This window comes from Trichinella spiralis, assembly GCF_000181795.1.
Source record: "Trichinella spiralis strain ISS 195 chromosome Unknown Scfld1, whole genome shotgun sequence".
Taxonomy (NCBI): Eukaryota; Metazoa; Nematoda; class Enoplea; order Trichinellida; family Trichinellidae; genus Trichinella; species Trichinella spiralis.
Window position 1 is genome coordinate 1,550,604 of NW_003526940.1, and position 25,418 is coordinate 1,576,021.

The following is a 25,418-nucleotide window of genomic DNA, read 5'->3' on the forward strand; positions in this document are numbered from 1 at the left end:
CACCACCACCACCACCGCTACCGCCACCTCCTCCTCTTCCTTCAATTCTTCCAATTCCTACACCAAGTCCTCCAACTGCGGTTCTGATGGAAAATCCACCACTAGGTGTCTGTGAATGCTGCGCGTTTACAGAACAAAAGTTGCTCACGTTCGCCGGTACTTCTTGACACCCGTTCGGTTTAGGACTGATTTTCATTACTCCGCATGATGGCGTCTGCAAAATATATACATATATATATATATACAACATTTAGAAATTCAACTTCGGTTTAAAAAAAATTTCTCCAATAAATATGTCTTTCACAACGAAGCATATGTTAAAAATACCCATCTGGAAAAGAAATCAGCAAAAAATCTGCGCCGCTTCTTTTTGGGATTTTTACAAATGCACAATTGTCTCTGTCCATCTGTCTACCCGCAACCAAGCAACAGAACAAATGCTTCGTTTATTACAAACAGCCTTTGCATCATCTACATGTGGACATGTAGGACTGACTGATTGATTTTGCAAGACAAGACAATAAAATTCGGCAGACGAGAAATTACACTAACGATTATATATATGTGTGAAGAACATTATTTGAGAATTCTGGCAATATTATAATACCCAGTTGACACAACTGTTGAAATGCATCTCGAATTAAGAGAGGTGGAAAAAAATTTTATTTTTTTTTAAACTAATAATTTTTAAAAAATCTCGATACAAACAACGCAAAGATTCCACCTGACCGATGTGCATAGCAAGCAACTAACCAAAATTTGTTTCCACAACACACAGCTCAGCTCTTTTCAAAAGTATATAAATTTTCAAATTTCCCACACACACACACACACATGAAACAGCAGAGAAAACAAAAATCCTCTTAACATTATTCACTACATATGTCACAAATAAATCTCAATTTCACGCCAAAATCAATTGGCATAAATTTTTAAAACGTTTCGAAAACAATTTTACAATCCAACCTCAACCCATCCACATAATAATCTCGCTTGTTTTTCTTTCTTTTTTTGATTATGTGCAATTTTTATTGTCAACTAATTTTAAATTGAACAAATGTGCTTCTTCTTATTTTATGCGTTGCTTGAAGCGGCAGCTGTTGAATAAAAATGGAATACAGATATAGCTTGGCGTTGAATTCATTTATCAAAAACGACAATCAGCAAATTTCAAGTGCAACATTCATCATTTGCCAAGAATTTTAAGATGAGACATTTCTTCAAGTATTGAGATACAATTCAACAATCAAATACCTTCCAGAAATTATAAATTCAATTCTCAAAACAGCAAAAAAAAATAATTTCAAATCACTTTCAAAAATTCAACCACTTATTGATTAATTTATACGCCAAACAATTGCCATCCAATCAAATACAATTGTTTTTAAAAATAACAACGTACACAATTTTTTGTTCAACATTTCAAATGCCCATTCTGGTAATTAAAGTGCAACAATTTGAAAATTAAAAGAAGTATGAATGGGTCAATATTTCAACTTTTCCCACAAACAAATTCTCAATGAATAATAAATGTCAAGTGAAACATTTCACTTCATTCTACTACTTAACTACTACTGCTGCTGATCATAATTGTTAGTTAGCATTATTATTCTTTTTTTTTCGGAAAATTAAATTTCTTCAAATATTCAATTTAAGCAACACATAAATATACCCAGAATTATTGGAATTACGAGCTTGTTGAAAATATGTACTTCAAATACATTCAAAAACAATATTAAAGTATTGTTTTAAAGCAGCAGCAAGTACAATATTTAAATTGACACTAAAACATGCAACAATAAACCGTTTCAATTATTAATCATATTTGTTATCTGTGGAAGAAGAATTGCAAGAAATATTTCAGAAAACGCCAATCTAGGCGTGTCCGCATTTTCCTGATCAGCGCGCGCCTGTTCCAGTTTAGTGTTCAATAGAAACGCGTTATAAATAAATAAATAAATATATATATATTGATAATAACCACGATTTCTGGTCTTCAAAATTAAAAGCAATTTGTCAGAAAATTAAAAAAAATCCATTATTCTTCTCAATTGAAAATAATATTAATAAAAATTATCATTCAAAATGGGTAAGCAACAAAACAACGACAACAACAAAATTACATTACACAAACCAACTTCGATCAGCTCTAATGAGGCGTTGAAAAGATAAGTGGAAATGGCCAAGATCGACAAACTGAATGCATAAAAAGAAGTTCCTCCACGTAGACACAAGCGGCGAGCCCGTTGATGTACCAAAACCGGTTCAAACTTAATGCCATTCTTCTCACAACAATAACAACAACGGTCGTTGTTATCTCTTCAACACTGTTTGCACAAGAACAAAAAAAAACCAAAACAATCATTAAATATTTTGTACTTAATTTTTTTTTATATTCTTTACAGTACATATATATATTATGAATGAACAATTGCTTCTTTTTTTAAAAAAAATTCCTCAAGTCATATCATTAGCACCACAATGCTCATTTCGTAACAATACACTTCAATTTTCACTTTCCAACTGTTGAAAACCAAAAATTAAACAAACTGTCGGTTCAAAATTACACAACATTCTCAAAAACAGCAATACATATGGTCAAAATTAATAATAGTAGAAAAAACAGCTGATCATGCATCGTACATATGTACGGTATAATGCTTACGAAATATGAGAAAAAGTTGTATTTTCACGCATTTTAACAATTAATCAAATCTGCTAATCGGAGTTGCAATGTTGAAAAGAGTCACACACACACACACAAACACACTGCACTTTCTCTCATTATTCATCCAAATGCAACAATTCTGAAGTTGAACATATTTCGCCTTCCGGCCTCAAACCAGGCATCAAAATAATACATGCATTTAAAAAATATAATTTACAAAAAAAAATAAAAAGCCTCATTTTAAAACTGAGTGAATCACAATCAATCACAGGGCTGACCGATTGTTTTCCCATAACAACAGTTCAAGATGCAAATGCACATGCAACAAGTGATTTGCTTTTCTTAAAATGATGAAAATCAAGAAAATGTCAACATTTTTCACAACAAACTGCAGAAGAAAACAAATTTTAACAATAATGACATTAATAAGTACCCAAAAAATATCAGCAACCCTTTTTTTATCAAAATAATAACCTACAATGTGTGGTATTATTTTTAAATATTAAACAGATATCAGATAAACTGGATAAATTGAAGAAAAATGTGACGAAAATGAAATTTCTGTATAAAAAAAGTTCGACACCAACGGCTCGACAGCTGCTCATTTACGTTTCCCATTCCTTGTGAGAAAGCTGAAAGGTGCAAATGAATGCAAATGTCGCCAATTTGTACATTTTCACAAATACACACACACACACGCACACACACACACACACACACACACACACACAATTGCAATGAAATATCTTGCATCTTTTGGTTTAACCAAAAAATATAAAGTTGCATTTGCACGATGAATAAAAAAGTGAACTAGTTGATATCGCAACAATTTTTCTGCACATTTTTCCCATCCAAAAATGCCATGCAACATTTGCAAACTTTTCTTATAGAACATTTTCTAGCCAAATCACACAAAACGTTGAAGAAAATTTGTATCCATAATACTTATATTCAATAAACAAATTCAAAATCCAACACAAAAAAAGGAGAAAATTAATATGAACCAAATAAATAAATTTCTTTTGAAAGTTAAATTACATTCTTGCTTGACCCCAAATTACATTCGTCACTAAGAGCATAGAATATTACAAAAAACATCCCATTTGTATACATGATCCTAAAATAACACATGACAAGGATAAATGAAAAATGAACTTACATTAATAAGAATATGACCGAAACAAAAGTGATATTTGTAATTTGATGATGACCTATTTATTTCATGGGAAAAGTGATCAAATCAAAATATTTCTCGGATCAAATGTTGCTTCTTGAAATGCATGAATAAAAATATATTTCTATGGTGCCAAACGGTGGCAGTGGTGGTGGTGGTAAGCAAGCAACGCGAAATTTGTCGCAATTCAAAACTTCCTAAGAGTGTTCAAAGGCCAATAAAATCAAAATCAAAAAGTCAATAATAATAAAATGAAAAGCATATACGCCAAAAAGCGTAGTGATCAAGCGAACTTAGGAAAAAGAGTCCAACTGCCAACCACTAGAAGACAGCTGTTTTATTCAACTGGATCGCGTAAATTTGAGGTACCAAACGCAGCTTGGAGAGAAGCATAAAAAAATTTTTCCCCAACAGCTATAATATACGCAGATGCTGCTGTTGCTGCTGCTGATGATGATGATAATCCTGATAAACGATCGAACGAAAACTTCACTGCAACAATCGCCTGTATATGCTCGTTGAAATAACAATTGAAATGGAAAATTTGTGCAAATGGGCATTTTCTCTTTTGCAAATTACAAAATAAACACGCAAAACACTGCTACACCGTAGAGAAGAACATTCAAAGAAATAAACTTTCTTTTTTTTGACATCAACAACCTGTGACATGCATCTATTATGCATACAATTGAAAAGCTGAGCAAAATCAATTTTATCAACTGTTCTAAAAATAAACCAAACACCAACAGAAATCTAATACAAACTTTAATAATAAGGGAAAAAAAGGAATCACTGATACTTGTTCTAATTATTATCAATTTGTTTGAACAAATCAAAATTAATTAACATCACATTCAATATTAAAAAACAAACAAACAAAGTAACTGAATGAACAGATTGCACAATAAGACATATTATTAGAATCAATTTTAAATTGCAAAGTCTTAATTAATTGCATTATTGTCTGATAGCAACAATAATGAATAAAAAGTAACTTACTGATTATCATCAATGTTCCACTGACCATAGCGAATGTTTTTGGATGAACTAAAGCAACAAATCAATTAATTTACATAACACATATTATAAATGATACTTAAAAATAATAAATGAGCTTCAAAAAAAAAGTATTTAAAAGTTGCTCGACGAAAAGTAACCAAAATCTACAACAAATCATATCCAAACATAAAATAAGGACAATTGGATTTACGATATTTATTGATCTACAAGTTCACACAGTAATTCATTGTTTTGTAACCCAACCGATGCATGGCAGCGTGAACAGGTAGAAATATGAGCAAATATTTGCATTTTAATAATTGAAAATTGTTTCTAAACGACAATCAAACCGACTATTAAACTTTTCAAATTAAGCTACACTTGAAACTCTATAAACAATTCGCTTTTGTTATCATGACAATTTTAAAACAACTGAAAACAGTCACGCATATACAAATAATTACAGTTTTCTGTAAGGATTGAACTGTATGCTTAACACAGTGAAATTTGTGTACATTTTACAATGATGATGGCAGGCAGTTTTCAAATGTTGAAATGACGATTACAAAACATCATCACTTAATAATAACATATAAATTGTCTACAATATACAAATATAAATAAATTAACAAAACTTGTTTACAATTAGCAAATGATCACATAAAGTATTTTCAAAATTACTCTGCAACATGAAGATTAACAGAACTCTCCTAATTAAAAGCAGGCCATAAAACAAACATCTATCATACAGACCCTGCAGTTCACCTACTAAAACTTTCCATGACAGCAGTATTTTCAATTTTTTAAGAATTCAAAAATACTGTCAAATTATCAAATAAAACCCAAAAACTATGCTTATTACTGATACAACATTTGATCAAATAAAACCAATACAAAATCAAACGAAAGATAAATAGTAAGTTTAGGAAAAATAATTAACTTATGATATTCTTTTCATTACGAATAACGAATACTCTAATTTTAAATTTAAATTTACATGTAATACTGAAGAGTACTACTGATATGGGGGTAGACAAAAGATTCGATAAAATAACATACTTTACTTCAATTGAATTGCGTATATTGATTCCAATGATTATAGTGATAGCAATTAGCGACCTGTGCAACAAAGTAATCAATTCATAACTGGCGGACTCATACTGTATTCTGTTACTGTATAAAATGTTACGTCCCAAATTTATGAAATGTTTTTCATAGTTACGATATCTTATTTCAAAATGTAAATGTTTTAAAACTTGGCCATTATTTATGCTGAACAAATTTCTTTTTGATACATTAAAAAAATTTTGTTAGAAATCAAGGAGAATTTCAATAAAAGACAGTGTTTCTTACGCGTCTTTTATTGGTTTGAGATTTTCATTGGTTTTAATCGTTTATTGGCTTAAATACGTTTCAGCATGATTCGATCCCATGCTAAGGATTTTTATTGGCATCCAAATGTCGGAATTGCATTAGCTCATAATTTTTAGTATTTCATTAGCTACTAATTGTTAATTGCAAATGACTGTAATATCAGAGGTTCCATTGATCAAAATGTTTCTATTACAGTTTGCATTATTTTCACATGTAGCTTTTAATAATTTGAAATTTTCATTAAAATTAATTATTTTACATTATTTTACGAACTTTTTTTTCATGAGAATATTCAATTTTAATTTTTTTGAAAACTTAACAGCAGCTTATGTTACCAGCTACAATATTTTAAACTGTTAATAAATATTTTACTTTTTTTGAGAAATCTTATCTAAATACCATTCAATCTAATCTTCTAAACTCCCCTTGGTACAAATAATATCGTTACAAAGCAACGCTGACCTAATGTAATTTGAAGCTGATATTTCTTGCAAATTCTGAACAATGGAACAACTGTCAATCGGTTAAAAGGTCAGTGTCCGTGTCATATAGATGCCACAGCTATAATTGTCAGCTGTGATCCCCACATCATGATGAGCTGGCAATAACGCGTCGACTGGCGCCAACACCAGACGCATGGATGGACAACTGCCAAAACTGATGGTAATCAATTGGGCTGATCCGGTAGGTCTGATTCATCATACTCAAAATGGATCAAATCCCCAGCTATAAATATGAGCAGAAATTCTGCAAATCTGAGAACGCTCGAACTATTACTCTCCGTCAATTGCAAAATAAATTTAAACATTCTGCTTTGTTGATCGATACCCGCTCGAATAATATATATGGTTGAAAAAAAATCAATACAGCCCACTTACAAAGTTAGATTTTCAAGTTCAACATAACTATTTTCCAACATACTATATTTTGTTGAGCATAACAGTACAGGGCTGATTGTAATAAACAGGGTTGGCTCTTCTTTGGTTGGTTAAACTTTGAATTCAACTGTAATGCATATATTGAGATTGCAAAGCGTGTTGACGATGAATATTCTGCAGTAAACTGATATTCAAACATTGAAAAGTAAACTCTGTATAACTAAGATTTATTATAAATTAACTCCAAGCTATTAATTCTCTGTTGACATTGGCCACTCATCGCTTTAACGGAATAACTGCAACCTTAGACAAACTGATATTTGTTTTTTATTTCTTTGTATTAATATCATATTTAGCTCCAGAACTGCACGTGATAAATTATCTCAACTTTTTAATAACTAAAAAGTTGCAGGTTTTTAACTACAGCAGATGATATAGCTGTTCTTTTGTTTACCAATTGAACATTTGTACATTTACAATTGTTGTCTTTCCCAACAACTGAATGCAAAACAAAATAATATTACCTTTGAAAATTTAAAACAGTTTTTTTACGTTTTTCAGTCAAATCAAAATTTATGTAGAATACTTCAATGAAATTTTTGCTTAGAAAAAGCGAAACTTCATACTTTTTGCTTAATATCGTCATTTTCAGAAAAACCTGAGTAAATTATCATCACAAAGTTCACAAAAAAATTTCCATTTTAATAACTGAAAATAAAAATTTGATGAGAAATTTACGTCTTGTTGTAAAGCATCTTACAGTCACCAGGTGACATTTCTCAAATTATAAAAAGAATTATGAAAAAGTGTAATATTATACAGAACATGTTTTAAGATATTGGAAATTTAGAAAATTTTTTCAAATCTTGCTCTGCACTTGTGATGAAACTGTCACTTCATATCTCAAATGTCACCTGCTTTCTTGCCTTTTCTAATTGCATAGTCCAAAGTAGTCAGCTCATTCCTGAAATTTCATCAAAATAATCATATCCCTTTACTTTTGTGGAATGCACAACTATGATGCATCTGATGCAAAAATAAAAAAAAAGAAAAGAAAAAATTATCCTTGTTAATAATATCAAAGGCAATACAATAATATAAATTTGAAATTTAAGGCATCGCAATGCTGTGATAGAAAATGCTTTTGTAATTTGCATTTATTGAATGAAAATCATTTAATTTATAATCAGTGATGGTCGCATGCGAAAAGTAATTCTTTTGGTTGTATTTTATTCAATGTTCATTAGCAAAACTTTCGATTATTATCAACTATAAATAACCAATTTTGAGTTGAAGAGTTTATTTTGAATTTAAACATCTAACAGACAGGTAAAATCATTCATTTTATTAGTTTAATAATGAAAATTGGAAAGCAACAATGAAAATATTTTCTGACGAACTTTAGAAGAATTAATTTTTCATTTACTTGGATATTTTATAATTAGAATTTTAACGTAAATAATAATTAATTAATAATTTTATGCGCTGCAAAGTCACGCAAATAAAGCTCTGTCACCAGCTCCCATAATTTTATTCTTTATTTTTAAAGCAAAATGGGAAATAACAACTATCACATAATTTTTATCTTTTTGATATGCAGCGGTGCAATATCAGCTATAGGAGAATTGATTCTGCTTTACTTTTTACTGTGCAAGAAGAAAAAAGGCATCATTTTTATTCTGGTCGTGGGTATGCATTATTTACAAATTATTATGATGCATAATAATTTTTATTTTAAAAATGTAAGAAATTTTTCCAAAAATTAATGAATTACTTTTATAGTGCTGTTCAAACTTTGTATTAAACATGTATATTGAATTTCAGAATAAATTATGTATAAAACCGTCATGTAAAAATGCAAATAATTTCAACAGTGATGAAGATCTAACAATTGTATTCTTTGATAGCATATGCTAATAGTAATGTTGATATTTATGAGGTGTTGAAAAAATGATTTTTAACGCACATGAATGGTGACTGATAATAAGCATTTGGTTTACATAATCAGATGTAACAGCAGCTGACAAAAGTAAACCTTTTTTCCACTTTCTTATTACAATAAAATTACTTCACTAAAAAAAATCCGTTTAAAAAATAAACTTTATATTGTTACAGACTGCGAAAAATTTGTCTCAAACTGGACAACGAACATTATTATGCATTTCAACAATTAAAGCAGAGCAATAATTTTGTTGCTTATATCATATGTCGTCTATGATATAAAAAGCGTTTATGCTGGAGTATGAAAGTATTTGCAAAACTTAAATTTAGAAAAATATAGTGAAATTATCGCAAAATGCATACCACTTAATTTACGTATTTTTGTTTATGACATTTTATGCATTAAACGACACTGCTTATTGTTGCAATATGATATTTCTTCAATTTGTATGAAAGATTATTCATAAAAACAATATTTTTTATTAAAAATCTTTGTATTAATTGTTCTAGCTCTGGTGGCAACCAACTGTGTTAATGCAATAAGCATTTGCCTTATTGGAATTTTCAATTCTGTTCTGTTCGATCAGCATGGGTCAAACTTCACAACACCACGATGCTGCATTCTTTTCAAACCGCATTATCTGATCTTTGTTATATCTTCAAAGCAATCACCAATGATTACATGTGCCATAGGAGTCATTCAGCTGCAAAATGCATGTTTCATGAAATGGGAAAGAAGAAAGCTTTTATCAAAGTGCCTTGCGTATGTTATTTTTCTGTTGATCACGTGCATTTTTGGGGGTTTTACATTTTACAATATAAATGTCAATCTTGGTATACGCAGAATATCAACCATGTGTTTGTACTTTGAAGTGTTTCCTCATGCTGCAATTTTATGGGACAGTATTATAATATTGCTTTTAAACAGCGTATCAATGTTATTGTACATTTTAGCTGTACTAATAATTCGTAGTAAACTTTCCAGCTCTCATGCCATTCGAGAAATACAGTACATCAGACAAAAAGCAATTCTGCGCAGATTCAAAAACATTGTTTCTGCTCAGTTACTGTATTCAAGCATTTTTGTGCTCTGTGTTTACACTGACATTCTGTCATTTCCTACGCATACCGTGTATTACCTTTGGTGTTTTTTTCCCTTTCTCAAAACTGGAAACTCAATTGTCTACGCAGATATTGTTATTCCTGTAATGGATAAATTCAAAGAACTTTGTCATAACTTAAGAAAAGTGCTTAATAGCGGGTGCAATTCACTTTTTCATTGTGCTCATAAAGTTTCTGTTGCCCAAAGCTGATATTGTCACAACTAACGAAAATAAAAAGAAAAAGCTACTACAAAATTCAAAAATATAAAATTTTAAGAATAAAAATAAGAACAAGTTTTTAATAAAAAATATTTTTCAAAACTATTTTGAAATATATGGCTATCATAAGAAAAATTTGTCTTTTTTTTGAACGTTTATTTCACTAGGTCATAATAAATATATTATTATTGTTTTAATTATGAGTAGAAAAACAATTTTCATGCAAATGCAAGATTTCCCTTGGAGAATAACAATGTCAAAACAAAATCTGATGTGTGGAAATCTGATGAATTCTGGCGATTTTCAAAATTTCAAAATTTTCCAAACCATAAAAATTTTGAAAAATTATGATTTCAATAATTCATTTGAAGTCAGATAACTGACCAACAACAATATTTAACAAATAGAAGCTCAAACAGCAAGTTTAACTGACTACCAATGAGGTTCAAATGCAAAAGTAGGCAGAGTTCAGTTGGCGTAATCACTACTAAACTCGCACGCCATTTTTCAGTTGAGCATCACCGCCATATTTTTTGCAATAGCTTCACACAATTCAGTTGGTTGTGCAGAAATGCAGGCTGTCAGTAGCTGAATGGAATTTAAAGTCATTTACCATTGTCTTTATTCTGAGCAATGTATGGTTTTGAAATAATTAGCGTTTATTTCACCGGTATCATTACAATGAGGCAGTGAACAAAATGAGGCTTGCGCATTAATTGAAATACATTTTACTTACTTGCTCAGGAGTATTTGATGACTGTATTTTGCATTAATATTTGCCCAACTGGAAATATGCATATCGCCTCATTATAAATATGGGGCTCAGTCAAGCCAAAGTTACGAGCATCACTGAGGAATTATTAACTTCAGTTTTCAGAGAAATGAATTTCATAAAGCAGAAAACTGTTGAATTTAAAAGCTTAAATTATATTTAGCAACATGCATACGAAAAAGCATAACACTGGCCTGTATGCTGTCATCATAAATTTGGTTATACGTCGACGAAACGCCTACCGGATGTGCATTGATTGCTCCACTATAGAAGAACAGTTTCAAGATTCAAAAATGATAAGTCACCAAATGATATGACACTTTTTTCAACATTTATATTTTCAGCAGCTTTTATCAACGCTGAATATGATTTGATGATGTCAGTTTTCAGTTTGTAACAGTAATATATATTAAAATTTTATTTTAAAATATTTAATCTTTTTTGCGTTTGTTTTTTTGCGCTAATCAATTTTCACCTATACACAATTCGAGAAGGCAAACCGTTAAAAGTGAAGCAGTTGTGAAATACGACAAAAATTAATGCAGAATAAAATTTTCTTCTCTTGTAATGTTGAATACTGAAATTGTAATTTTAATCTTTTCATTATCTTTAATTTGCATCGTTTACATGGTTATCAACATCTGCGTCGGTGCAAACGCTGGCGGCATTGCCGAATTTGGAGATAAAGTTTCCGCCAAATCTCCCCTAAGTGCTACAATAATTTCGTGAATTCAACATCAGTGAAATTTAGTGAACTGAATAACTGCTATTGGAAAAGCGCCATGTGGTTTCTGAGACGCTGAAGCAGAAGTTGCTATCTCATGTAGCTTATCTTATCCAGTTCTGTGATTCATCATAAAATTTCTTCTTTCACCAATCCTTGCAGTCTGTGTAGCAAAATGCACTGCAAGAATAGAATAGTAACTACAACGATCCATTGGAGTACCCTTTGAATCATGCACTCATTCATGATTCACGCCATTCAAGAAATGTTTTGAATGATGATTAAAATAATTCGTCTTAATTGCAAACCACTTTGTTACGACAACAGAAGGAATTTCGAATTTTAATTTATGAAATCAATAATAAATTTGAAATTTTGTCAGCGCATATCAAAAATTCAACTTTCTTGAAGATCAACAAAACAGTCGTTTTGAATTTATGATTTATGAAATGATTTATTAATATCATTCTTATTAGCATGAATTTCCTTTATAATAATAAACGTTTACAAGAATATACTTTATGGTGCACAAGATTTTTCATTAGCGTGTAAAGCATAATAATGGCATCAATCTTAAAATCTTTTGTTTAAAGTTTGCAGATAAACATTTTTTAAATCGATATTTCATTTCAACGGTGATAATATTAATGTGCTACCATTTCATGCAGTGTAGAGTCACGCAAGCAAAACTCTGTCACCAAAACTTCTGTCTGTCGCAAGCAAAACTCCCATATTTTCAACTTTTATTGTTCCGCAAAATGAATGCAGACTACATAAATATAATTTCTGTACTTTTAATATGTAACGGTACAATATCAGCTTTAGTATCATTAATTATGCTTCGGTTTATACTCAGCAAAAAGAAGACAAACGCCATTTATATTTTGGTCGTGGGTAAATATCATGATTATAACAGCGCACATTAATTTTTATTTTAAAAATAATTTTAAAAACTCTTTCTATTATTCAATGAATTACTTTTACTGCGCTATTTAAAATCTATATTCAATTTCTGAATTGGATTTCAGAATAACTTATGAATATAATCATTGTGAAAAATCCCCTCAGTAAAAATTCAGATAATTTCAATGGCAATGCAGTACTAAAAATTAATCTTTTTTAGCAGGATATGTCATTCAAAATGTTGCTGTTGTAATGTGTTGAAATAATGTTTTTCAATGCTCATAAATGAAAAAATATAAATAATGATAAAGTTTAGTTGCTGGCATAACCTAATCTCATTTTTATTACGTTATTACACTATATTTGCTTCACTGACAAAATTCAGTTTAAAAAATAAACTCAGTGTTGCTACACACTGCCAAAAATTTGTCCCCATACTGAACATAGAACATTTTTGCACATTTCAACAATTAAAGCAGAGCAATAATTTTGTTGTTTACATTGATTGTTACTTATCAAAAGTTGACCATATCAGAAATCAGAAATGGAAAGAGTATAAAAGGAGATGTATAACTCAAATTTAGGAAAATAAAGTAAAATCATCACAAAGTGCACACACCTTTTATGCATTAAACGACATTGCCCATTGTTGCAATATGATATTTCATCAATTTATAAAAAAGATTATTTATAGAAATGATTTCTTATTAAAAAATTTGCATTACTTGTTCTAGGTCTGGTGGCAACCAACTGTGTTAATGCAATAAGTTTATGCTTTATTGGAATTTTCCATTTTTATCCATTGAATAAGAATGAGGCAAACTTTACAACACCACGAATCTGCATTCTTTCCAAACCGCAGTATCTAATAGCAATTGCTACGTCAAGGCAAGCAGCAATGCTTACACTTTGCATAGCGGTTATTCAACTGCGAAATGTGTACTTTGTTAAATGCAACACAACAAAAGTTTTATTAAAGTCCATAATTCTTACGTGTGGTATCTCTCTGCTGAACATTTGCTTATGTGGAATATCTGCATTTCAGACTATATGTTGCGGCTTTGGTGATCGCAAAATATCAGCCCCATGTTTTTACTTTGATGTTTTACCTCCTGTAGTAGTTTCATCGAACTTTTATATAATGTTACTTTTAGGCGTCCTGTCATTTTTATTGGACATTTCAACTGTACTAATAATTCGCAGCAAATTTTCTAGCTTACGTGGCATTCGAGAAATACAATTTATCCGACAAAAAGCAATTCTACAAAGATTGAAAATAATCACTATTGCTCATGTATTGTATTCGTGCGTTTTAGCAATCTGTACTTTTGTTAAAAATGTACATTATTCCACAGATTCGTTAGTAATTGTCATTTTGTGTATTTACCCTTATTTCAGTGCTGGAAACACAGTTATTTATACAAATCTTGTTATTTCTGTGACTGATGACTTAAACAGAACTTATTATTACTTTAAAGAATCGCTAAACAGATTGTACAATTCGCTTTCTCATTATGTCCGTAAAGTTTCTGTTGCCCCAGCCTCTTCAAAGGATTTTCCCACTGTTGCTGCTGCTAAATTGTAATGTTACTTAAACTATGTGAAAACGTGACAAGTGTAAATAAATATCTTTATATATTTGAATAGAAAAATAAATTTTGCATACTCTGAATTTTATTTAATCTAAATAAATGAATATGTCACGCAGGCACTGCAGGCACGCAACTTGATCTTCATTAGTGGTAAGTGGACTATGTATCTTTTCTTAATTTGAAGTCAAATTGATTGTGACTGCCTGTTTGTGACTGTGTAATCACACTGCTCGCGTTCACATGCAAAGTTCGATAAATGAACATTTCGTCAGATGATTATATTGTTTTATTAATATCAAACATAATCCAATGCACATACACTACAAACAATGTCATATTCCACAGAGTAGAAGATATTATACATTTCAACAATTAAAGCAGAGCAATAATTTTGTTGCTTATATTGCTTATAATTTATAAGTCGTCTATGATCTAAATGGCATAAAGTCGTATGGCATTTCACATGGTAAAATTTTGCACGATTGTCATTCCCCTTTGATTCATAACCTGCTCCAGAACAATGTTTTACTATTCTGACAATGCATACAGAATGCTAGGTTCACCAGAATTACACCAATACCGTCCAATCTCACGCCCGTAAAGCAACAATAACAAATTACAGAACAAATACTGATGTTTAGAAAAAGAGAAAATTTTTGCAGATTTTAGGTCACCTGTTGCAGAAACACATTCACACACACACACATATATATATATATATATATATATGCATGTATATAATGACTATTCTTGCAATTCCAAAGAAAAATAAACATTTTTAGTGAGTTTTTTACTAGATAGATATTTTATCATGCACTTTGAGAAACAGTTCAAGCAAAAAATTCTAAAAGCAATGTTAATGAAATGCGCCATATGCTAATGCAAAATTTGTGCAGATAAAAAACTTATTACTGTAAACTTTTGCAATTATAAAGTAATTTAACGCTAATAATAGCAAGAATAGAATAGTAACCACAAGGATCCATTGGATCACAACGTTATTTGTATAATAATTTCATTTTTAACTGCCCTTATTGTACAAGTAAATAAAATAATATTATTTGACTTCACACACAATCAATTATGTGTGCAAAATTCAAATAATCACAAACATCATAAGAAATCTTTTTCAAACTTGAAAATCCCTTTTGTAGGTGGACTGTATGTTTTTATTTATAACGATCCAAAACAATGAATGTTGTTTTATTCAGTTTAATTCAATTTTAATCAGTTGAATCAAGAACGGGGAATAATACAATACCTGAATAGCGGTTGGAAACGTTTGCAAAGCTAACTTTCTTGCTTCTCTTCCCTCTTCCCTCCTCACTCTTATTTATACATGTTGGTTGACCTCATTCCGCGTCTGATGGCTCAAATTTCCGAGGAAAAATCCAATTAAAATATGGGTTGGTTGTGCAATCGTTTAATCTGTATGATTGGAACAGCCGCGCTGTCAGTAACATTCAGTTTTGACAAGTTGTCAGTAACTGATCCCCGAGGTTGTGAAAGGTATACCGCATAGACGCTGACCCTTTGACCGTTTTACTGCCATTTCATTGTCCACCGTCAAGAAGAACAAGGGTCTCAGCTTACATTGCGTCACCATTGTTTGGTTGTAGTAAACAATATTTTGATCGTAGAGAGTTTAAACTTTGATGAGCAGGTATAGAGAAAAGATTTCTCAACAAACACGATATTAACATAGCAGCAAGTAAATAAACGTGGGTTTCAATGCCTATAAAATGCAGTAATCAAAGTTGTTAGTCTAGTGATAGAGATATTTTTAGAATATTTTAGAAACAAGCTGATTGCTTTGAGCTGAGCAATTTAACAAACAACCAAGACTCAAGACTTGAAAATATTTCTGAATTTTTTTTAATTTAATTTGAAAAATAAATATACTTTGCCATTTCTGCACATACTGCAAGATGCTACTCAACAACGTCGATATTGCTCCGTAAATGCTTGTCTTTTTTTAGTGAAATTAGATTTTTTTTCTTGTGAATTTAAAGTGAAAAGTTTACTCTGATTTTGCTGAATATGACTTTTGCAAGAAAAATTCGGTCAGAAGATTTTTCTCGTTCTCTCAACGTTCACGTACATTAAACCAAGTAAGTAACATGTAAAACAGTTATTTATTACTTCAAATGTGCAAACAAGCATCTGTCAAGAAGCAACAGGCCGACCGTTTGTTACTTTTGATGTGAAATTTTCAACTTTTCTGCCATTGAATAATAGTTGCGAAAGTGACAAGTTAGAAACAATGCGTTGATTGATCATGCGCAATTGTTAAGCTAATGGTGTTACCCATGAGAATGTTAGAAACATTTAAATAATATCGGCGAAGCTGTTATGCTGTTTCTTTTTGCAGGGCAGAATAAAGATCTTACTTTGGCCATTTGAACTAATAATAAATAATAAGAACAATTCTATAAAACGAAAATATCTTCATATGAAAAACAAATTTGCCCGGGATGCCTGCTTGCACTAATCAAAACACCCAGAAACTGATAGTATGACTTTATGCAAAATAGCAAAAATTGAATAATGTAAAATATACGGCTGAAGACACTACCAGATCGCCAGTGTAGGGAATTGCCTTTGAACAATATTTTCAAAATTAGCTTTGTAAAATGCTGTTATATGTCTGTTGATATTGTTCAGAGGTGCCAGCTGCGCCATCAGGCTAAAGCATCGCTGCTTCCAAATTTACTTTCTTCTTTCAATTTTTACATGAATACTTTTTGAGGAGGAAATTTCTTGCACAAAACATAAATCACAATAAAATAAAAGTAGCACCATTTTCATAATATATTCGATATAAAAAAATGTCAACTTCACATAACATGATAAAATTTTTTGGAAAGATTCTATTCTTTGCATAATAACATAATGCTCAATTGCAAACAGCATACTTTTTTCTTGAAATTTAAGAAGCAAAACCGAAAATTTCATAAATTGTTGAACAACATTAATACTGTACTTCACACGATTTCCTCGTGGAAGTTAAAAGCACCTTCAAAAAGTATCATCATTTAATATGGTTGATAAAAATCACTAAAATCAATACCTTACAAATGCGTGTTCGGGTTTTCACCTAATAAACCATGAAATTTACCAGTTAAGAGCATATTGCAGCATTCCTGATAAAATTTACAATTTTCTTTTAATACAAAAAAAGAAAAAAAATTAATATGCGCCGAGAAAAAAGCTTACCTGCATATGTTGAGTGATAATCAGCCGAAAGTGAATTGTAAAACATTCTCTGAGATCAAAGGGTGGCGTCGCAACTGGATCAAAAATAACTGAATCCACTAAAAAAAGTTTTACAATTGAAAACTTGTAAACATTGGCCTAATTATTTTTAGTTTTTAAATATGAAATAAAATTGAGTAAAACAGTAGTTTACCTTGCATAAGCCATCCCATTGCTATAAACTGCAAAATTCGCAAGAAACAGCAATATGGGGTAACTTCTTCACCTGCAAAAGAGTCGTACGCTCTATTTCCCAACACTTCAATCATCTGAAATGCAAAACATTTTAATAAATACTAAATTTTCTTAATCAACATGCTAAAAAACAATAAAACAAAACATATTCGCAAACAAACGAATTAAAATTCCAAATGTTGATTGATATACATACAAATGACATGTTCTCGTTGTATTCCAAATTTTTTGCCGCAAATATGCGACGCACGACTAAAAGTGCATCAATCAACTGTTGTTTAGCCAAGCAAGTATTCTGCAATGTGAAAACGGATTCAGCGTAAGAAACATAAAAATTTTATTTATTGAAACTTCTTTATAGTAAATTCTACGAATTGAATATACACTAATCTCTTACTTTTTTAATCAGCTACTACAACATTTTAAAGTCAACGCCTGTTGTAATTTATGAAAATTATTTTTAAAATGCTACATTTTAATTATTCTGATGATTTTTTAAATAATTTATTACTTTTGTGACAATGTACGTATAAGAATTTATAATTAAAGTTTATAAGACCTACTTGAAACCAAATATATCGCAGCACTTCTCGCCAAGTATCCCTTGCCTTTCGTAAATGATCTCTTTTCTCTACCATTATTGATATATTTTCTTCAAAAAATATAAAATAAATATTCATAAGAAATATTAATCAAAAAGATTTCAAAAAGTACACCTTTCTCTTGTGGAGACTCTTCCAAAAGCAGTAAATTCAAAAAATAAATTTTAACTCTGACACACACACCGTTGCGCCGCTGCTCTATGAACAATGTATCGTCCATACTGTTTAATTTTGCTGTAGTAGAATCCAAAGACTTCTAAAATTATAAAATTAAAATTAAAAAAATCTAATATTTAAACAAATCATACAATATATAAATGGTTAATGGTCAAAAAGTAAATAAAGGTTTTAACATACAACAATATGTTTCGTTGTTTCTCCCAAAAATTCCAGCGTCGGATTTTTAGGAAGAAATACCACCAAATTAGCTTCCATTTCTCCAGCTTGCAGCATATTTTTGGCAAAATTTCCAATCGGAAGAATCATGCCATTATACAACATTCCTGTACCATTTTCAAATATGCTAAAGACACAAGCACATATTATATTGATTTCAAAAATAAATTAACCAACATTAAAAAGTATTATAACATAAATCGAAAGTTCAATTATGCATTTGACATCATTCTCAAATCAAAGTGTCACATCAAAAACAGAAGAGTAAAAAAAGCTAAATTATAATAAACTGCAATAATAGAATAATAAAATTCAACTCACCGATCAGTATTCTTACAAAACGTTTCGATGACAAGGGCAATTTTTTGCATGACATGATCGACCAGTTCTTGCAATGCTGCTTTCACTTCAGGTGAAATAGCCAACGACTGTAGTGTTGAATTAAGCCATCTTTCAGCATGCTCCACCTTCTGCAATATTCAAATTCAAAAATACAAAAAAATCACTTCATCAATTTAAAAATCTTAAAATAAGATTTTTTTTCAATTCGACCAACATATCATAAATACTAACAATAAATTATTAAAAATATTTTTACAAAAACGCAAAAGATGAACTCACAATAAATGGTAGACCATCATCGACTTTTGAAGCATCTGATTGGAAATAAGGTTTCAGTTCACTGAAATGCAAAATTTTTAACAATTTCATAATTGATAATAATTCGTCAATTACTGTATTTGAGTGTCAGTTTCCAATTTTACTGGCTTATCAAAGTGCGTTGCCATTGTACAACTTTCAGTCACAGCATCCGTATTCAGTGTTCTATTTGCACTCTCTGCCAACGTCGATGCATCTGATAATAAAAACATTTAAAATAATTTTTTGAATTTAATTTTTAATCAAGCATCCATAACGTTTGAAAATTTTAAACAAAAATAAAAAGAAAAACGCTTGCTTCGTGTGTTGTTTTTGCTGCTATCATTCGATTGAATATGTGAATACGAAAATTGTTTCTTCCGCTTGTAATAACGCAAAACCTTACAATGAGAAAATTTGATATGACAAAATATTTGAAAAATAACATAATCACCTTGTTGTGTTTACCACCTTTGAAGTGCATCATTAAAGCTAATGAGCTGGTGCATGAAATTTGGCATATTTCACAGTAATATAAAGGAGTACTGCTTGTCACAGAGGTCGAACAGTTCCGCTGTACCCGTGCCAATTGAAGAACACGTTTCTTATGACGCTGTCCAGATATATGAAAGTTAAATGTCTAAATACAATTAACGCAGTAATCGATGAAATCACCAAGATCGATCAAAAATAAACAGTTCACACCCACAAATCACTTACATCCTTGCCGTCGCATGTGATTTTGCACAAATCGCAAGCGTACTGCTTACGTGATTTTTTAGCTGAAACAATCTCATGTAAGTGTGACAAGTTCAACAAGAAGGCTCTTTTACATCTGACTTCAGGGTTACTGAAGCCACAGTGATGTTATACAGTTTGATTCATGTGTAAGTGATTATTCTAATTATTATTTAAATATATAAAAACATGCAAACAAGTGTAAAGATGCTAAACAGTAAATAACATAGAAATAAGAACAACAGAAAAAAGAAATTAAACAGTAGATCTGTTGTAAAGCAAAAATCTACAACAGCTTTCTAAACAATTCAATAAGTCATTGGAATAAGCTATGGTTAATTTCAATTCAAGAAATAGTAAAGAGCAGATCAAAAACATTAAACATTTTCTACAATTAAAAGCATCTTTCAGTTAAAAGAAAAGAAAAATCATTTAAAACTGATGCACAAGTTTAACTGACTTACCACGTTGCGCCATTGATAAATTAGCACGGCCTTTCTGTTCACTGCCTCTGAGGTTAGTGTTCGCCTGGTATTTGAAACAAAATTTTAAACAAATTATATAAAATATATACATTCACTATTTTACCACAGTGGAGTTCAATTGATCGCATTTCCTGAATGTATGAACATGTAAAACAATGCAACACTGTTTTAGGGAAACAAACTAAAACCAAAAATCTCACCGATCTGTATTCAAAGAGCGATTTCGATTTGACGTGCGCTTTTTCGCCATTCTCAGTTAATTCAGTACTTCTGGATAAAGTTTACAAATAACAACATATACAAAAAAGTATTTGATAATCAAGTTATTTAATACAAAAATTTTACTCGAACAATGATTTGCTAACTTCGCTCAGTATTCAGCACATATATTTAAAGTAAATAATTATCTGTGCAATATTTATTGTGAATAAATAAAAACTACAGCTTGAGTGAATACATAGACTCGAAACGATTTATGATTGGTCCATTCTGTTGGTCAATGATAGATTTTGCCTGTTGGCCATTTTGTTGTTTAGCCTTCGTTTGTGTTCTCTAAGCAGGTGAAAAAATTTATGCTTTATTCCTGCCGTTGCTTACAATTATTAACCTTTATGCTTAGAATAATTAGCAGTGATCATACTCCAGCAGAACATATACGATATCGAGCTACCCAGTATGAACAAAAAAAACGGTTCATTAAAATCCTGTTTAGGTTTTTTCAATGACAGATGTGCATTATCCGCCTTTGCTCTAACCCTGTATAAGCCCTGTATATGATATAATCATTGCTAATTATCCTCGTCGGCAGGCATAAAGGATAAATTTGTATTTTATTTGCCGCCCAAGCCTTTGTTCCTATTGTTCTGCGTGCACAGTAATTGCGCACTAGCAAGGGTTCACTGCCTGGGTCAGAAAATGACTTTATTTGACAAAGCGTCCGTAGCATTGTAAAAATTCCTGACCACCCGGCTTTGGCTGATGGCAACAGATAAGCATGCTTATTCATTGTCTCCTTGTTCTTTCCTTCGCTGTTCATTTGCTTCGCTAGAAGAAAATTTTATTTCTTTGTTCTGTTCGTTGCTTTCGTCATGGCTGATATCTCTGAGCTACATCTTGTGACCGGAAGGGATCAACTCGCCGCGTGGTTAGCCTGATCCGTCAGATAAATTTTTCAAAGTCAAACAAACAAAACTCGTAATAAGATTTATTTATTTATGCCTTAGCATTGTGCCCAAAAGCTTATTACCCAAACTTGTCTGTACTACTACAAATTTTTACCTACAGATTTTCATCATTCTCCCAATTGCTTCAGCCAACGCAAAACGAAGCTTTCCTGCACTGAATTATCTACAAAACATTTTCCGGACTGCCATGATAGAAGAACGACTGAAAAGACTTGCACTAATGTACATTCATTCTGATTCTTCCATTGATATTGACCGCATAATAGACAAGTCCAGTTTCAAATGGAATCGAAACGTGTCGTTCGTTTGAAATGCAATTAAAATTATAATTTGCATGTTTTTGATATCATGCGATTGAGATTCCAGTTTTGTTTAAATGAAAAACGGCATTATTTTGTTCCTCGTCAGACTGTCATGTATTATAATACATGTGCATGATAAATCTTCTGGGTACTATATCCGTCCCCCCTCTTTCATAAATTACACGTATCAACGCCCCTGAATGAAGAAATATATAATGCAGTAATATATAATGATATAAATAATGCAGTAGAAAGATGCTCAGCTAGTGAACCTACGATTTTAAGCTATGCCACAGACACAAATAATCACGATGAGTTGACCACGTAGCGAGTTGACCACGTGGCAGAGTTGACCGCCGTGGTGAGTTGAACTAGATCCTCTTGTGACAAACTGTGGCGGCGGTATGCCCCTTGTGTATGAAAGCAGGGTATACAAATTAAAATATACCGGTAAACGGAGGAAATGTGGGGGGGGGTGTTCAAAAGTATGTGCTGACCATATTGAATGTGTTCCTTGCCATTAACAATTTGTTTGAAGTGAATCGAAACCTATACTGGTATTTGCGACGGGTTTCAGCATTAGACTGCTGGCAGCCATGCGAACCTGGGGCATGGATGGTACTTTTAAGGTTGTACCACAATGGTATCAACAATGCCTTTGTGGCGGGTAAGCTGGTGCCAGCAGTCTACTGTTCATGTACGGGTAAAAATATTGGAACATACTGGTTTATTTTTCAAGCTTTATTGAACAAAGCGGCAGTTCTCAAAGTCAATCTTAATCCAGAAACAATAATTTGTGATTTTGAAATCGCTCGGTGATACCTCTTTATTCAATAAAATTTTGGAATAATAAATATTTTCATTATTAATATTACGTCACTACTAATAAAGTTACGTAATCCTGAATGGAATATTTGAACCAATGAAATAAAAAAATATTACATCTAATCAGAAGTGAAAGATTTGAATCAACGAAAAAACCGAAAGAATAGAAAAGAAAAACCAATAAGACAACGACATGACGATCCAATAAAATAGCGCGATCAACGGCAAATAAGAAAACGCGGTGAAAAGTGGGACCCCTTTGGGCCAAATTCATAAATTTATTGAACATTTTTTAAATTTAGCATTATTAATATAATAATTAATTTTGAAAGTATTTTAATTTTTACTCAAAGCAGAATTACCGATAAATCAGCATAAGAAGAGTTGTGCTACAGTAATTTGTATTACTTTAACTTTATTTTCTTTAGATTATGGTGATTGATGAGCCATTTCTTTGTGATCACATTTGAACTTTGAAACGTTAGGTATGAATATTTAAAATTGTTTGTTATAACTGAAAATTATTACGTTTTATATAAAAAAGTAATGAAGTTTCGTTATTTCTAGAATTTCTTCGGCTGGAAAATGACTCAAAATCGACTGGATTTTGCGTTAGATTTGATGCGCCGTTTGCCGCCACAAAAATGCGAGGGCTTTCTTGGTTGTTTGATTGAGCTCGTTCCAGATATGTGCGGTGAACTGTTGTCCAACGTTGATCAGCCGCTGAAGGTGGCTACAGATTCTACTTGCGGCAAGCAGTTTCTTCTCTCTGATTACAATCGTGATGGTGACTCATATCGTAGTCCGTGGTCGAATCAGTACTTTCCGGCTTTTGAAGATGGCAGTGTTCCAATAGATCGTTTGCGTAAAATTGAAATTGATGCGAATCATGCAATTGAACAGTACAAAGACATGTATTTTGATAGCGGTGTTAGTTCAGTTTACGCATGGGACTTGGAGCACAGTTTTGCCTGTGCTATTTTGATTAAAAAAGACGGTGATGCAAAGAAAATGGCCAATGGTTCTTGGGATTCAATTCATATTATTGAAGTTCAAGAAAAGTCAAGTGGGCGATCTGCCCACTACAAGCTAACCTCGACGATTATGTTGTGGCTTCTTACCGAATCATCAGGTAGGCCGAAAATAGATCTCAGTGGTTCTCTAACTCGTCAGTCGGAAAGTGATGCGCCATTAATTGATTCGTATTCTCATGTAATAAATATGGGGAAAATGATTGAGGAAATGGAAAATAAAATGCGTGGCTCTTTGAACACTATTTATTTTGGCAAAACGTATGATATCATTAGCTGTTTGAGATCAATGGAAACGAAACAAGAACGCGACGAACAAGCTCAACTACAGCAAGAGCTTGCCCGCGCAATTCATTGCAGACAAGATTCATTTAAAAAGGAATAATTTTAAATGCTGTTTTTTCACTGTTTTTCCTTTTTTACTTCTCTTTTCCTGTTCAACGTTATGCTTTTGTGAGTAATCTCTCTCTCGAAATTTATGCTTTTCATTCAATATTCAGTTGAATTTTTTATATTCTTGGAAACTGAAAAAAGCGAATATTGATTACTTGATTGCGAACAGAATTGGACCACGTTAAGTGGTGTATTTAATGATTTTTTACAGTCTGCTTACAGTATAGTAAGTTTTTCAGTGGTATTTTCAGAGTATAGAAAGTATCAAGAGAATGACATTTGTCATTTGTTGTGAAGTTTTTGAAATGGCTGGTAGATCAGATCAGATCCGAATTCTTTAACTATGAATTGCAATGAATAAAGTTTGCTAACTTTAAAATTGATTTTTTTTGAAAACATGTCAATTTTACTAAGGAATGGTTTTGGTAATTTAGTATGTATGAAACGTGTTAAATATTTTAAAAAAGAATGCTTATTTATGCCAGTTGGTGTTTTTAATAATAGCTCGTGTGAGCATGCTGTTGTGAGTTATTTACATAAAACTGCTTTAAAAGGTGCGGTTTTAATGCATTTTTACAGTTTATTAAACAGTTGTTCTAAGAAGCCCAATTTTGAATAATCATGGGCATAAATAAGCAAGCCTATGTGTAATTTTTTAAAATTTGTGCTTGTCTTTGTTATATATACATATTTTTTCAGGCTTAAAATAGAAGCAATGGTGAAATTGAAAAATGTTTCACTAAAATGGCCAAGCAGTGCTCCAATTCGCTCAAAAATGCAATTATTTTATTTTGAGAAATGATAAAAAATTGTTTGCATAAAATTTTAACATATTTTTAAATAAAATTTTAATTATTAAGTTATACGATGATTGAAAATGCTTACATTCCAACAGCAAAAAATATAAATGTACTTAATTTAAATGATTTTGCCTGCTTTTCTTTTTTTTCAAATACCGTATGCTTAGCGTTGTTCATCAACTCTGATACGTCGATTTTGACTTTTGAATAATTTCATGAAAGAAAC

At 31.2% G+C, this 25,418-nt stretch overlaps 7 protein-coding genes across 7 annotated transcripts; 3 read left to right on the forward strand and 4 right to left on the reverse strand.

Moving 5' to 3' along the window:
• Window positions 1-4,179: 4,179 nt before the first annotated feature.
• Tsp_07522 (hypothetical protein) lies at window positions 4,180-5,153 on the reverse strand. The gene is made up of 4 exons (XM_003381757.1): window positions 5,101-5,153; window positions 4,842-4,889; window positions 4,503-4,566; window positions 4,180-4,347 (listed from the first exon to the last, which is right to left on the reverse strand). Exons 1-4 carry the CDS (start codon window positions 5,151-5,153, stop codon window positions 4,180-4,182), a joined length of 333 nt encoding a protein of 110 aa, XP_003381805.1.
• A 1,650-nt stretch (window positions 5,154-6,803) lies between these two features.
• Tsp_07521 (hypothetical protein) lies at window positions 6,804-8,619 on the reverse strand. Its single transcript, XM_003381758.1, has 6 exons — window positions 8,591-8,619; window positions 8,008-8,057; window positions 7,832-7,871; window positions 7,336-7,389; window positions 7,137-7,305; window positions 6,804-6,905 (listed from the first exon to the last, which is right to left on the reverse strand). Exons 1-6 carry the CDS (start codon window positions 8,617-8,619, stop codon window positions 6,804-6,806), a joined length of 444 nt encoding a protein of 147 aa, XP_003381806.1.
• A 27-nt stretch (window positions 8,620-8,646) lies between these two features.
• On the forward strand, window positions 8,647-10,347 carry Tsp_07520 (hypothetical protein). The gene is made up of 2 exons (XM_003381759.1): window positions 8,647-8,782; window positions 9,545-10,347. Exons 1-2 carry the CDS (start codon window positions 8,647-8,649, stop codon window positions 10,345-10,347), a joined length of 939 nt encoding a protein of 312 aa, XP_003381807.1.
• A 3,306-nt stretch (window positions 10,348-13,653) lies between these two features.
• Window positions 13,654-14,340, forward strand: Tsp_07519 (hypothetical protein). Its single transcript, XM_003381760.1, has 2 exons — window positions 13,654-14,114; window positions 14,154-14,340. The coding sequence occupies exons 1-2, from the start codon at window positions 13,654-13,656 to the stop codon at window positions 14,338-14,340; spliced, it is 648 nt and encodes a 215-aa protein (XP_003381808.1).
• A 3,078-nt stretch (window positions 14,341-17,418) lies between these two features.
• Tsp_07518 (zinc finger protein) lies at window positions 17,419-21,603 on the reverse strand. Its single transcript, XM_003381761.1, has 17 exons — window positions 21,413-21,603; window positions 21,115-21,207; window positions 20,747-20,927; window positions 20,637-20,700; window positions 20,155-20,216; window positions 19,889-20,074; window positions 19,748-19,835; window positions 19,531-19,651; window positions 19,417-19,477; window positions 19,117-19,265; window positions 18,757-18,922; window positions 18,514-18,655; window positions 18,361-18,449; window positions 17,994-18,092; window positions 17,757-17,871; window positions 17,564-17,661; window positions 17,419-17,490 (listed from the first exon to the last, which is right to left on the reverse strand). Exons 1-17 carry the CDS (start codon window positions 21,601-21,603, stop codon window positions 17,419-17,421), a joined length of 1,977 nt encoding a protein of 658 aa, XP_003381809.1.
• A 1,019-nt stretch (window positions 21,604-22,622) lies between these two features.
• Window positions 22,623-23,242, reverse strand: Tsp_07517 (conserved hypothetical protein). The gene is made up of 2 exons (XM_003381762.1): window positions 23,147-23,242; window positions 22,623-22,829 (listed from the first exon to the last, which is right to left on the reverse strand). Exons 1-2 carry the CDS (start codon window positions 23,240-23,242, stop codon window positions 22,623-22,625), a joined length of 303 nt encoding a protein of 100 aa, XP_003381810.1.
• Window positions 23,243-23,553: 311 nt separating this feature from the next.
• Tsp_07516 (f-actin-capping protein subunit beta) lies at window positions 23,554-24,384 on the forward strand. The gene is made up of 2 exons (XM_003381763.1): window positions 23,554-23,662; window positions 23,807-24,384. Exons 1-2 carry the CDS (start codon window positions 23,554-23,556, stop codon window positions 24,382-24,384), a joined length of 687 nt encoding a protein of 228 aa, XP_003381811.1.
• The last annotated feature ends 1,034 nt before the right edge of the window (window positions 24,385-25,418 follow it).

Coding starts and splice junctions, on each gene's coding strand:
- Tsp_07519 (XM_003381760.1), top strand. CDS start 13,654: ATGCTTACACTTTGCATAGCGGTTATTCAACTGCGAAATGTGTACTTT. Junction 14,115..14,153: donor GTACATTATTCCACAGATTC/GTTAGTAATTGT, acceptor CCCTTATTTCAG/TGCTGGAAACACAGTTATTT.
- Tsp_07516 (XM_003381763.1), top strand. CDS start 23,554: ATGACTCAAAATCGACTGGATTTTGCGTTAGATTTGATGCGCCGTTTG. Junction 23,663..23,806: donor GCTCGTTCCAGATATGTGCG/GTGAACTGTTGT, acceptor CGGCTTTTGAAG/ATGGCAGTGTTCCAATAGAT.
- Tsp_07520 (XM_003381759.1), top strand. CDS start 8,647: ATGGGAAATAACAACTATCACATAATTTTTATCTTTTTGATATGCAGC. Junction 8,783..9,544: donor CATTTTTATTCTGGTCGTGG/GTATGCATTATT, acceptor TAATTGTTCTAG/CTCTGGTGGCAACCAACTGT.
- Tsp_07518 (XM_003381761.1), bottom strand. CDS start 21,603: ATGCTACGGACGCTTTGTCAAATAAAGTCATTTTCTGACCCAGGCAGT. Junction 18,923..19,116: donor TTTTGTAAGAATACTGATCG/GTGAGTTGAATT, acceptor TTGTGTCTTTAG/CATATTTGAAAATGGTACAG. Junction 18,450..18,513: donor AGAGTCTCCACAAGAGAAAG/GTGTACTTTTTG, acceptor TATTTTTTGAAG/AAAATATATCAATAATGGTA.
- Tsp_07522 (XM_003381757.1), bottom strand. CDS start 5,153: ATGCAAATATTTGCTCATATTTCTACCTGTTCACGCTGCCATGCATCG. Junction 4,890..5,100: donor CGCTGCCATGCATCGGTTGG/GTTACAAAACAA, acceptor TTGTTGCTTTAG/TTCATCCAAAAACATTCGCT. Junction 4,567..4,841: donor TGGAACATTGATGATAATCA/GTAAGTTACTTT, acceptor GTTTATTTTTAG/AACAGTTGATAAAATTGATT.
- Tsp_07517 (XM_003381762.1), bottom strand. CDS start 23,242: ATGAATTTGGCCCAAAGGGGTCCCACTTTTCACCGCGTTTTCTTATTT. Junction 22,830..23,146: donor GTCATGTCGTTGTCTTATTG/GTTTTTCTTTTC, acceptor CATGAACAGTAG/ACTGCTGGCACCAGCTTACC.
- Tsp_07521 (XM_003381758.1), bottom strand. CDS start 8,619: ATGGGAGCTGGTGACAGAGCTTTATTTGC. Junction 8,058..8,590: donor GGTGACAGAGCTTTATTTGC/GTGACTTTGCAG, acceptor ATGAAATTTCAG/GAATGAGCTGACTACTTTGG. Junction 7,390..7,831: donor AAGATGCTTTACAACAAGAC/GTAAATTTCTCA, acceptor CTAAGGTTGCAG/TTATTCCGTTAAAGCGATGA.